This window comes from Pseudochaenichthys georgianus, chromosome 5 (genome assembly GCF_902827115.2).
Source record: "Pseudochaenichthys georgianus chromosome 5, fPseGeo1.2, whole genome shotgun sequence".
NCBI classification, from domain to species: domain Eukaryota; kingdom Metazoa; phylum Chordata; class Actinopteri; order Perciformes; family Channichthyidae; genus Pseudochaenichthys; species Pseudochaenichthys georgianus.
Window position 1 is genome coordinate 8,163,302 of NC_047507.1, and position 13,705 is coordinate 8,177,006.

General features: G+C 44.4%; 1 protein-coding gene across 1 annotated transcript in view; it reads right to left on the bottom strand.

Annotated features, from left to right (window-relative positions):
* Positions 1-1,640: 1,640 nt before the first annotated feature.
* The window catches only part of mapkapk3 (MAPK activated protein kinase 3), a 30,467-nt gene continuing 18,402 nt past the window's right edge, over positions 1,641-13,705 (bottom strand). The window contains exons 4-10 of the mRNA XM_034083055.2: positions 9,715-9,794; positions 9,501-9,627; positions 9,282-9,357; positions 9,028-9,152; positions 8,029-8,114; positions 7,669-7,749; positions 1,641-2,832 (exon numbers count right to left, since the gene is read on the bottom strand). Of these exons, the coding sequence (XP_033938946.1) occupies positions 2,677-2,832; positions 7,669-7,749; positions 8,029-8,114; positions 9,028-9,152; positions 9,282-9,357; positions 9,501-9,627; positions 9,715-9,794 (731 nt within the window). The 3' untranslated portion in view covers positions 1,641-2,676. The remainder of the gene's footprint in view (positions 2,833-7,668; positions 7,750-8,028; positions 8,115-9,027; positions 9,153-9,281; positions 9,358-9,500; positions 9,628-9,714; positions 9,795-13,705) is intronic.

Here is a 13,705-nt window from a genome sequence, read left to right on the forward strand (position 1 = left end):
TGTCTTGGCAAGAGGCCTGCCTGCAAAGGAAAAGTACCATTGCCTCCAAACGAGGAAGTCATTTGCAACACCCTGTAAAATTCCACCCTCAAAATACACCCTGTATTTTCGTCATTTTAGGGGCAAGGCCATTTGGCCTTTGGTGTCACACATTTTTTCAGGGCGCAAAGGGCACATGCCAGGGCACAAAGGCCATTGAGGAAAAATTAGGATTTGGAGCTTACAAATAAATAACTTCACTTTCTAATGACAAAAAACAAATCACTTTTTTAATATCAATAATCGTATCATCATATAGGCCAAGCCTCCTTAGTATTACGTATATAAAATGAAATACTTTACTTTGAATAATTAGTGTTTGGTATGTTTTCCATCTACTACTACTCCCATTCAAAAATCCGAAATGAAATCTAAAAATCAAAAATTCTATTAATATGTAACAAATATATTCCATTTCAGAGCAGGAGAAACCGCCTTCAAGGGTCAAACTCTGCACATACATCATTCAGCAGTGCACAGTGAAGCTCCAACATCCAACTGTATGAACAAGCAATACTTTGAAATACAAAAGTGTGTGTGTGTGTGTGTGTGTCTCTTTAATCAACTCCTCACAGCTCCTCATATCTGTTCAGAAACTAGACAAAAGGTAAACAACTACAAACCACAGACTGTCTGTGTCATGACGAATACAGTCGCTGCTTTAATTCTGTCTTTAGGACGTTGTTGTGAGTTTGGACGGAGCAGCTACAACGTTAGTTTAGCCTGATCGATCCAATCTCCATTCACAAAACGTGCATTTTAAAAGGTTTTGCATGCCGTCTTGTCTGCACACTTGTCAAAGCATTAAATATGGTTTTTACTAACCGTTATCAGTATTTAGTTACTTCGGCATCATTTTGAAACGTGTATTACAATTAAATCACGGTAACATAGGTTATAGTGGTCGTAGTTAGCACAGTATTTACATGGATATAAGCCCCGCCCCCTCTCCAGCGCGTCCTGTTTGAATGACAGGAGTAAACACAGCTGACAGCCGCGGTGAAACTCCAGCGGTTAGAGCGATGAGAATATTCGCATCGCGTCCGTTGTGAACGCAGCATAATGCAGTTCAGAAACCTGTTCTGACGCTTTTAAAGCAACTGTTAACAGTGCGAGGGGCCCAAAGGCCATGGTGGCCGGAGGACGTACAATTATTTGTGGGCCATGGCCGCCGTGAAAATCCCACCCTGCCTGTATAATTATAATTATCTTATTCAACAACTGTTATACTTCAAGTGCATGGAGCACAACACAGCTGAGAGGACTGGCTCTAGTTGGATGTCATGCAATCCTGGCTCCCATATTTACAGCCAGGAAAGCCTGGTTGTGTTTATGATAAGCTTGCCCTCACCCATCACCTAAATACTGCAGGGGTAAGCGTGTGATCAAAGTGGGGTAAAGGTACTCGCCATATCATCTAAACATAATAATGTTGACCTTTTCCAGTCAGGTGGCCGCGTCCCAAACAACTACTTCACTGCTGCTATTATTAGCGGCCTCACAAAGCCTGAAAGGACGAATACAAAAACAAAGCTCCAAGGTCCTGGGAAAAATAACACAAAGCTTTACTTTATAAAGTTTTATTTACAACAGTGTGGACAAATCATATCTCTACGGGGGGGGGGGGGGGGTTCAATGTGAAGTGAAACTGTAATACATGGACGCATTTACACATCCCACATAAGACCTTTCTCAAGAGAAAATGACACAACTCGTACATGTTACAATCCATTACCCCACTGCTGCTTGCATTAGGCTCTGTGGCCGCATGCAGACAGGAAGCAGACCGATTGTTTACTTATTGCTCCATTAGTGGGGACACACTGGTGATCCACAGCAGTGACGCTGAGTCGGACCAGGGTAAAGCAAGTTTAGTTGTTAGTATCCTGGCTCCAAATTGGTTTAAAGACTACTGAAAACTGACATAGGTCAACTGCACCTTGACAAATGTCATAAAGTGTTTGTAGAATTTAAAATGGTTTAGCCTATTTGAAGTTAATGTACTCGCAGGATTCTTGCTGTTCTGAATTTGTATCCTTATGATTAATTGTAACTGGCTTTGGATAAAAGCGTCATAATAAAGGTCATGTAATGTGATGAGTAAAATGAACAGCTTGCATCCAAAAATACTCTCTTAAGTTCAAATGAATGGAGACGTTGCTTTTTTCCGTCAGCAGAAGAGAAACTGGCCACAGTGCACGTAAAGTGAGTTCTGGTTTCAGTCTGTCCACACTCGCTTTGTCTGTCTGTGTTTGGTTTGTACACTAGTGCATGATTACAAAGGAGACCTCAAATAGGCAACAAAGCATTCAAAGACACAAAACACGGTCACCACAAATACTCATGTCTGCACACTAACAGTCTAAAAACCACGTACATAAAAATGAAACAGAAAGAACCACACTTTCTTCCACTGACAGTAGAAACACGTCTTATCACAACCTGATATGTCTTATTAATGTCCAGCTCTGACTTGTTCCTATGTTTCTCCTTATTTTAGAGAACCGTTTCTCATCATCCAGTCTCTCAAGAGTCCCTGACTTCAAATGATTTTCTCCTGCAAAAATCCACCTCTCCTCTTCCTCTGAGCTGCTTCTCGTCTTCACTTCCTGTTCCGCCCGGACAGTCCTCAGAGTCTCACTGACTCTGGCACACCGTGGACCCGCCTTTGGCTCCAGCGGCAGCCTTCTTGCGTCTCTTGTTGAGCAGCGGGTTGCTGGAGGTGTCCAGGTCTTTGATCTTCACCTGGTCGTAGTCCACACGCATGGTGGCTAAAGCGCTGGTCATCTCTTCCTGTGAGGGGCAGAGCAGAGGGGTGAGAGTTCAGTGACAACTACAACAGTTCAGTGAAAACTACAACAGTTCAGTTCCTGCAGCAGGCACACTGTATAACCACCATGGCCCCCGGTAGAGGCCTACACCAACATTGACTGTAATATCATTGATATGCAGTACATAATGTGCAATAAATATACACATTATGTACAATTTACAAAAACAAAAAAAATCTTTCAACACTTTTTTTATATGTTCACTTTCTTTTTCAAATAATGCTACTTTATTTTCTACCATGGTGTACTTATTTGTTTGTACTCTTAATCATTGTATATAACTTTTTTTTAATATGCATTTGATCTGCTGCTGTAGCGCAGTACATTTCCCTGCTGTGGGACAAGTTATTCTGAAACTGACAACAATACATACTCGGTTAGGACCCACCCAGAGCTCTGAGATCATCGAGACAGACTCATCGTTCCCTGGATCAGATCCAAACACGTAGCTATTAGCTCTCTGCTCCGTGGATCTCTAATAAACTTCCAGAACATCTGAGGTGTGCCGCAACCCTGAGTTCCTTTTAAACCTTTCTATTAACCGATGCTTTTAACAACATTTGGTATTATACTTCGGCACCGCTTTTATTTTTTAACTATCTTAATTGTTTTTTAAGAATTGCCTTCTTTACAGTTGTTTTGTTTTTGTTTCTCTTGTGCTTTCATGCTTATGTAAAGTACTTTAATTTCGCAATAAATGTTTTATATTAATAAACAGAATTAATTATATATATCCTTTATTTAACCAGGTAAAAAGTCTCATTGAGATTATATTCTCTATAACTATAAACTATACACAACATCATTTTATATTGAAGGTAGCCGTCTGAGTCCTATTCTTAACCTTTTTTTTGTGATTGACATTGTGTTTGGTTTCAAGTTTCAAGGCTTTCATTGTCATGTGTATGTAAAAAATGTATGTAAAAATGTGTATAAATAATTATTAGTTTATAAATTACGATTTACAATAGGTTGTGAATTTTATCTTTTTTTGAGATTGTTTCCTTTTAATATTTTTGAGTAACGTTTCTAGTGGGAACACTTTCCTGTTGCACATCGTTTTCTACTTCCTTCCTACTTCCCCGGCCGTTTCTCAATCTCGAGGATTCTGGCTTCCAAGCCAATATTTCAAGGATGCTGCGTCATCGAGTGCCGCCGTAGGACTGTTCCAATCTCCAGCATACTTGGAATTCCACCGAGGCCGCGTCCTTGGTTTGGGGGAAATTTCGAGGCTGCACATGGGTAGACTTCGCGTCCTTAAAATCCCCACAATGCTTTGCGAACGGACCAATTTCAAAAACCCTTGCGGAGAATGGCTGAACCGACGCAGCACACATTTAAATGTAAGTATGTAGTGGCGTAGGACATGTGTTGGTAAATATGTTACTTTGTTGCATTTGTTACCACCAAAAATGTGTTCCGTGAAAGTAAAGCAAGTTCATAATTAGATAGACATCGTGAGGTATTTATTTTCGGTACAGTTTATGTTGAAACCGTTAGAGAGAGTGGAACACTTGTTAGCCTGTTCCATTCTCCTTCTTTTTCCGAAGCCGTGGCTTGGAAGCATACTTGCTTAGTTTCTGAAGGAAGTGACTTGGAAGTATGCGACTACCAAGCCAGCATCATCGCGATTGAGAAACACCCCGTGGCTTGGAAGTATACTTGCTTCGTTTATGAAGGAAGTGGCTTGGAAGTACGCGACTACCAAGCCAGCATCCTCGCGATTGAGAAGTGAAGTGAGCACTGCTGAGGATGTGCAACGCGGATGTAAAGGACATTGTGTGTTTGTTCTCAGAATAAATGCCAGAAAACACACTCAGATGCTTCGCTGTCGTTTTCTGATCGATAGCGAGTCGCTTACGGTTGTGACCCGTTACACGTACACAGCTACAGTGTATTTATGACTTAGATCAACAAGCTCCTCCAACAGTGCAACACAATAACACAATATGTTTCAACTAGTGCAAATAGCAGTCGTGCCGCATTTCTTGAAATATTTGCTTTTCTGAGACTTCACTACCTCTCTCAGTTTTAGTTTATAAATATGTACCTGGTGCCAGCAGCCAGTTAGCTTAGCATTACGAATGCAGTCAACAGCTAGCCTCTCAAAAGTAATAAAACCTGCCCGCCATTATTTGTTAAATCTCACTAATTACCTTGTTACATCGTATCTTATATCATATTTCACAGTCTTCCCAAAATGTCGAAGCACTTCTTAAAAGGCTGTTCAATTGTAAGCAGTGATGAAAACAAAAAAAGGTGGACATTGTAAAGAGAAACCTGTCCGAGAACATGTTTACGAGTCGGTGAAAGGCCAAGTCATCGCTGGGGCTGGGTAACAATCCCGGAAATGTAAACCCTCAAACTCTTCATCCTTCATTGCTCAGGATTTGCAGATCTCTTGATCTCTACTCGCTGCATAACGCTTTCTGCTCTTGGAGAAGTGGTTGTTTAGAGTGCAATCATTTTTTACGCAACGTAGCATTGCCTGTTGTAGAAGTGAACAAGTGTCCTTCCATACTTTATCTCCTCAAACTTGCGCAGTCAGCGTGACTTAAAGAGAGCAGGCAGTGCTTTTGTTCCTTGAACACATTTCTTTGAGCAAGTCATAGAAACAGAGTTCGGAGAGAAATGCCAAAGGGCAGCGGAGATCCTTTGTGTTTAGGTGTGTGTGTCAAATGTAAACTTGTGTGTGTTTGTGTGTGTTATTAGTTCAGACTATACTGTGAGTTCTGCTTCTCCCTGGTGGCCATCGAGGGTTTATCAAGATGTTGATACAATAAACAACCTCTCCAGTTTGAAACATTTCTATTAGTTTAAAGTAGGGATGCTCCGATCGCCAATTTCGGGGCCGATCGCCGGAATCAGTATCGGCCGATCCGATCGAGTGGGCGGGGCCTAAATGGAAGATTTAAACATCACGTTAAATCTTCCATTTAAAGTGATGTTTAAAACTCAGTTAATGCTCGTTCACTGGAGCTTCCACAAACAACAATCAACTTCATTATTACATTCAAATTAAGTACATTATTCAAGTTTACATTCACTTTGGATAATAACACGGGAGAGATGAGCGGAAGCGCTCTCTTTTCCTCTCTCTCTCCCCCTCCCTCTCTCCCCCCTCTCTCTCCCCCCTCTCTCTCTCCCCTCTCTCCCTCTCCGGACAGCCTGTCAGTATCTCATGCAGCTCACTGATCCAGTAATGAGTGACCCGACAGTGAAGAATACATATTTATAATGACTAGTTTAGCTTGTTCCAGAGGTAGATAAAATAGCTAAGTGTGTTATAACTCTTGAGTGTTCCGCTCACCGGTCCAGCGGGCGGAGCTGCAGGATTTCTGCTTCACACACGTTGCATACCGCTATTTTACTGTCTTTTTCGGACACCTTAAAATAATGCCAGACCGGTGAAGCCATTTTGGCGAGCTTGTTTTGCCGCACACAGAGAAATGTGTCATGTATTTTACGTCATCTGATCGGCTCTCGCGATCGGCATGTTTAGAGAGCACCGATCGATCGGTAGAGAGTGAGTATCGGCCGATCGGAGCATCCCTAGTTTAAAGGTCACCTATCATGCTATTTTTAGGCAATAGCATAGGTCTCAGATATATACAAATATATAAAAAACATGTCTATGAAGTGTTTTGCTCGAAATACCAAACAGATCACCCATTCTAGCCATGCCTCATATCCCTCTGTTTCACTTCCTGTTTCAAAAGTGCTAGTTTGGGGTATAAAGCTTTACAAATTGATGAAAACGCCATATCATGGATTATTTCTGAAACAGTCTGGAGCTCAAAGGCTTTCTCTCTTGCCGGTTATACCACAAGGTGAGTTCCTTTTTACTTCCTGCTTCTTCACACACATGCTCTCCAGGACAGGTTAGCTCTGAGTGTTAGCGATGCTAATGTAAACACAGACCATATTACGCCCAAAACAGTCGGGCATTGTTTCTGATAGGGCCGTGGGTGTACAGCCAGCCTACATTTCCAATATTACTTCATATCGGACGCAAATCTGGATCAGCTCTGTTGTAGTCCCGTTTTTAGAGATTTGGGTACGGAGGAAAAGAGAGAGGGTTTTATTTTCTGACGCTGCGTGAGTTCCCCGACACACCGGGGACACATTTATGTATAAAAGACATGAAAAAGTGCATTTTGCATGATAGGTCCCTTTTAGATGAAGGGTGTAAAACAGTTTAAATAATTCCCCCTGGCTGTGTAGAAGCTAGTTATCATTAAAGGGGCACTCTGCTGGCTTTACACATGAAATTGTGTGATAACTCAATTCTAAATAAGTTGAAAATTCTAATAAAATAATAATAACTGAATAATAAATGATAATCTTAAAATATATAAACATACATTATAAACGTTGACTTCAGGGAGGTGGGAGTTTTGTAAAGGCTGAGAAAATGGACCCTCATGATGTCACAGTGATGTCTCAGGTGTTTACACTTGGAGACTTTTAACAGAAAGCAATACAAACTGAGCGAGATGCATATGGATGGGTATTTACTATACACTGTATATGGTATTTACCAAGCTTACATGAAAATATGCTTTTGAGTTGCATTATGGGAAACGTAGTATCCAGAACTTCCAGAGGTGTGTCCCTCACTGGAGTCTAAAGTCAGGATATCTCGGCCTCTGCGCTCTTAATTTTGAACATTTGTAATACAAACACTTACATTTGACATGAGTAATATTTATATATGTGGCAGAAAAAGCTTTGACAGCCCTGCAGTAACAGGTTGTAATGTGAACATGTGACCAGAGGGGGGCAGTGTTGTTCTGACCTTCACATCCTCCCACAGCTCTCTGTCTTCAGTCAGCACCCGGGTGGTGTGGAGGGGGGTGGAGGGCACCACCATGGACTTCTGCAAACATACACACACACACGCACACGCACACGCACACACACACACACGACACGCGCACACACACACACACACACACACACACACACACCACACACACAACACACACACACACACACCACACACACCACACACACACACACACACACACACACACCACACACACACCACACACACACACACACACACACGAGGATATGAGCAACAGATGCACAGACAAACAGGAAGCAGTACAGGAAGTATACAATGTCTGTCGGTACTTGCGAAACATATACTTACATTAATCCAGGGGTGGTTCATGAACTGAGTGATGGTCATTCGCTCGTTGGGGTCTGTCTTCAGAAGCTTCTGTATCAAATCTTTGGCTGGAAGAAAAGCAAAGGCAATGTAAAGATAATAACATATAAGAAGCAAAACACCTATGCACGTCTGGTGTTCCGTGCTTCCCTGGGGGACAGACTGTCCTCCATTTTAGGACAAAGAGAGAGAGACAAACTCCCTCTGGAGGCAACTTTGGGATTTGAGACTTTGCAGACCATTTACATGCACACAAACCTTAGCAACGCACTACAGGAAAGGGAAAACCCCCAAAGTATAATATGGCCCCTTTAAGTTATTCTTAAGAAGGAAAACAAGAAGGAGAGGAACTACACCCGCAGGTCATCAAACATAGACCATAGTTTACATAAATCACAGTTAAAACATGTTCTGTTTAAAGAGACTGCACTTAGGTAACGATGCATGGCGTTTAAAGAGATGATGTAAGATGTAAACTGAGGCTAACAGCAAGGCAATGTTTCCTCCAGCTGTAACTGATCCAAACAGAGGTTTTCTACATTACAGGGTCATCCACACATTCAGTGGATCTGTATCACCGGCTTCACAATGAGACCAAGGTCCACACTGAGAGTCAGCCGTTCTCACGTCAGGCAGCGATTTAATACCGGCTTACACGGGGAAAGGGCCAGTTGGTAAAAGTTAGGAAAAGTTACCTATTGAAATATTTTGAGTTGAATTAAGATGACGCATCGGTTGTCACTGACATCTTTGTGAGATGATAGCATAACATGTTGACCTAATAGCTATGGAATACTACACGTTTCATAAACATGTAGTTAAATATGTTATTATTCTATACATAGCCGGTTGGTTTTTTTAAGGATTTTTTATGAAAATCTGCATTTTAAGGGTTATAAATAGGTGGGAAAACTACTTCAACTACAAAAGTGTCAGTGTTGAGGGACTGGTTTTAGTGTTTTTTAACGGGGAGTATCTCACCTTCCTGGGACACCTCGGCCCACTCTGGGTTGGGGAACTCGTACTGCCCCATCCTGATCCTCTTCTTCATCCCTGGAGAGATGGCCTGGCCTGTGTTGGAGTAAAATGGAGGGAAGCCACACAACCTACAGAGACAAAATAGACCTTTCAAAAACATTCACATGCACTTATTTAAGTATCAACTTAACATATTGCATGATATAAAAAACATCACATCCACCCTCTCTTCCACCCAACCCACAGCCAGTACTCACAGGATGTACATGATGACGCCCACAGACCACATGTCACATGACTTGTCATATTTCTCCGGACCCAAAACCTCAGGAGCTTATCATGAATGACAACACACAGAAAAGGAAGCAAGTTATAAATGATAAAAGCTGCTAAGACACTATATTCAACCCGTTTATACTCCCACATGATACTGTTTCAAGCCTTTCTTTAGAACATAGGCGCATAAAGCTACTTACCCACATAGTAGGGCGTGTAACAGGGGGTCTGTAGGGGGTTGTGTAGTGTCGTCTCCTTAGCAAATCCAAAGTCTGTTAACTTGAGGATCCCCTTTTTATTTGTATTGGTGTACAGCAGGTTCTCTGGCTTGATAGGAGGAAGGAAAACAACAACATATGACACAATGGCCCTTAAACACCCGAAACGGATATTCAAGCTTTGATGTTTCCGCACCTTGATGTCTCTGTGTGCGATCTCAATGCTGTGAAGATATTCAATGGCCGTGCCGATGTCCCTCATAATCTCAGAAGCCTCTGGGAGAAAAAAAGACAACACACACACACACACTCTCAAACCAGAAGCATCAACAGTATCATACAACGGATAAAACAGATCATTTAGGGAACAAACATTTCTCAAAACAGTTTCCTATTCTGTACTTCCCTGTGTCATGTTTTCCAAGACTTATATGTTAAAGCTTAAAGTTAGCGCTGAGCTTCAGTCTGCAATGTTCAAAACAACAGAGCCAGAAATCTAGGTGCAGTCATGGACTCTGACCTGAGTTTCAACAGTCACATTAAAACAGTTACTAAATCAGCCTACTATCACCTAAAGAACATATCTAGGATTAAAAGACTAATGTCACAGCAGGATTTGGAAAAACGTGTCCATGCTTTTATCTTCAGTAGACTGGACTACTGCAATGGTGTCTTCACAGGTCTCACTAAAAAATATATTAGGAAGCTGCAGCTGATTCAGAACGCCGCTGCTCGAGTCCTCACTGACACTAAGAAAGTGGATCACATCACTCCTGTTCTGAAGTCTTTACACTGGCTTCCTGTGTGTCAAAGGATAGATTTCAAAATACTGCTGCTGGTTTATAAAGCACTGAATGGTTTAGGCCCAGAATAGATTTCTGACCTCCTGAACCATCAGATCTCTCAGGTCTTCAGGGACTGGTCAGCTTTCTGTCCCCAGAGTCAGAACTAAACATGGAGAAGCAGCGTTCAGTTATTATGCTCCAAATATCTGGAACAAACTCCCAGAAACCTGCAGGTCCGCTGCAACTCTGACTACTTTTAAATCCAGCAAGAAGACTTTTCTTTTTGTCGCTGCTTTTAATTGAACTATTCATATCTTAAACTGCACTGTAACTTTTATCCATGTATTTTTTCTTTTAATGTTTATTTTATTGTCTTTTCTTTTCAATGACTGATTTTAAATAGTGGTGCACGATAATTATCGGTCCAATATTAGAAATTATGACGTCATCCCGATAAAAGTATTAATAGCCCCGATAATATACAATATATTTTTTGGGTGAAAAAAAAGAAAAGAATACTGCGGTGTGGGTGGATTGGGATGAGGGGCGCTTGTTTTTCACTCGGCTCCTCCCGTTTTGCCAGTACTGTGGTATTAGTGGTTTAGGAAGAGGGGAGTTCTTCACAAATCCAGCGCTCCCTAACTCGTGCCTGGCTGTGACGTAAATGGCGTGCGGCCGTGAAGCCAGGACAGTAAACAAACATGTCGCCGGTAGTATGGGACTATTTCAAAGTTTCAGAGTTAGATAGTTCGCTTGCTATTTGTATTAACAGATGCAATGCAGAAGTTCCACGAGGAGGGAAAAGGCAACGAGCTATAATACTTCCAACCTGATGAGTCACCTGAAACATCGCCATGGCTACGATGGTGTGTTAAAAGCGTACGAAGACGCCTGCGCTGCTAAACTAGCGGCGAATCCAAAGCCAGCTGCAAAGGCACCGGGGCTTTTACCTATCGACGAGGTTTTTGAAAAAGGCAAGAACTTTATTTGGTGGTTTGTTACTGGACTTCTGTGCTAGTCATGGATTGGCCATATCAAACACCATGTTCGAACATAAGGATGCTCATAAGTGTACGTGGTACCAGAGCACCCTAGGCAGAAGGTCCATGATCGATTTCGTTATCGTATCATCGGACCTGAGGCCGTATGTTTTGGACACTCGGGTAAAGAGAGGGGCGGAGTTGTCAACTGATCACCATCTGGTGGTGAGTTGGGTCGAGTGGCGGGGGAAGCCTCTGGATAGACCTGGTAAGCCCAAACGTGTAGTTCGGGTGAACTGGGAACGTCTGGAGGAGGCCCAAGTTCAGGAGGCCTTCAACTCACACCTCCGGCGGAGCTTTTCGGGCATTCCTGTGGAGGTTGGGGACATTGAACCAGAGTGGTCGGTGTTCAAAGCCTCTATTGCCGAAGCCGCGGTGGGGAGCTGTGGTCTCAAGGTCTTAGGTGCCTCAAGGGGCGGTAACCCTCGAACCTCCTGGTGGACACCGGTGGTCAGGGAAGCCGTCCGACTGAAGAAGGAGGCCTTCAGGGATTTGTTATCCCGGGGGACTCCCGAAGCAGTTGCAAGGTACCGACAGGCCCGAAGGGCAGCAGCCTCATCCGTGGCCGAGGCAAAGCAGCGGGTGTGGGAGAAGTTCGGAGAAGACATGGAGAAGGACTTTCGGGCGGCACCAAAGTTGTTCTGGAAAACTGTCCGACACCTCAGGAGGGGGAAGCAGGGAACCATCCAAGCTGTGTACAGTAAGGATGGGACGTTGTTGACCTCAACTGATGGAGTGTTGGGACGTTGGAAGGAACACTTTGAGGAACTCCTGAACCCGACAACTCCGCCCTCTATGTTAGAGGCAGAGCTGGAGTATGACGGGGGATCAACGCCAATCTCCCGGGGGGAGGTCACTGAGGTCGTCAAACAACTCCACAGTGGCAAAGCCCCGGGGGTGGATGAGATCCGCCCGGAAATGCTGAAGGCTCTGGGTGTTGAGGGACTGTCATGGTTGACACGTCTCATCAACGTTGCGTGGAAGTCGGAAACGGTACCGAAGGAGTGGCAGACCGGGGTGGTGGTCCCCCTTTTCAAAAAGGGGGATCAGAGGGTGTGTGCCAATTACAGAGGCATCACACTACTCAGCCTCCCCGGGAAAGTTTACTCCAAGGTACTCGAAAGGAGGGTCAGGCCGATTGTCGAACCTCAGATTGAGGAGGAACAATGCGGATTCCGTCCTGGTCGTGGAACGACGGATCAGCTTTTTACTCTCGCAAGGATCCTGGAGGGGGCCTGGGAGTACGCTTATCCGGTCTACATGTGTTTTGTAGACTTGGAGAAGGCGTATGACCGGGTTCCCAGGGAGTTACTGTGGGAGGTGCTGCGGGAGTACGGGGTGAGGGGGTCTCTACTCAGGGCCATCCAATCTCTGTACTCCCAAAGCGAGAGCTGTGTCCGGGTCCTCGGCAGTAAGTCGGACCCATTTCCGGTGAGGGTTGGCCTCCGCCAGGGCTGCGCTTTGTCACCAATCCTGTTTGTAATATACATGGATCGGATTTCGAGGCGTAGTCGTGGGGGGGGGGGTCTGCAGTTTGGTGGACTAAGGATTGCACCACTGCTTTTTGCAGATGATGTGGTTCTGATGGCTTCATCGGTCTGCGACCTTCAGCACTCACTGGATCGGTTCGCAACCGAGTGTGAAGCGGCTGGGATGAGGATCAGCACCTCCAAATCTGAGGCCATGGTTCTCAGCAGGAAACCGATGGACTGTCCACTCCAAGTAGGGAATGAGTCCTTACCCCAAGTGAAGGAGTTCAAGTATCTCGGGGTCTTGTTCTCGAGTGAGGGATCAATGGAGCGTGAGATGGGCCGGAGAATCGGAGCAGCGGGAGCGGTATTGCAGTCGCTTTACCGCACCGTTGTGACGAAAAGGGAGCTGAGCCGGAAGGCAAAGCTCTCTGTCTACCGGGCCATTTTCGTTCCTACCCTCACCTATGGTCAGTCATGACCGAAAGAACGAGATCGCGGATACAAGCGGCCGAGATGGGTTTCCTCCGCCGGGTGGCTGGTGTCTCCCTTAGAGATAAGGTGAGAAGTTCGGTCATCAGGGAGGGACTCGGAGTTGAGCCGCTCCTCCTTCGCGTCGAAAGAAGCCAGTTGAGGTGGTTCGGGCACCTAGTTAGGATGCCACCTGGGCGCCTCCCTAGGGAGGTGTTCCAGGCACGTCCAGCTGGGAAGAGACCAAGGGGTAGACCTAGGACCAGGTGGAGGGATTATATCTCTTCGCTGGCCTGGGAGCGCCTTGGGATCCCCCAGTCAGAGCTGGTTGATGTCGCCAGGGAAAAGAAAGTTTGGGGCTCTCTGCTGGAACTGCTACCCCCGCGACCCGACCACGGATAAGCGGGAGAAGATGGATGGAT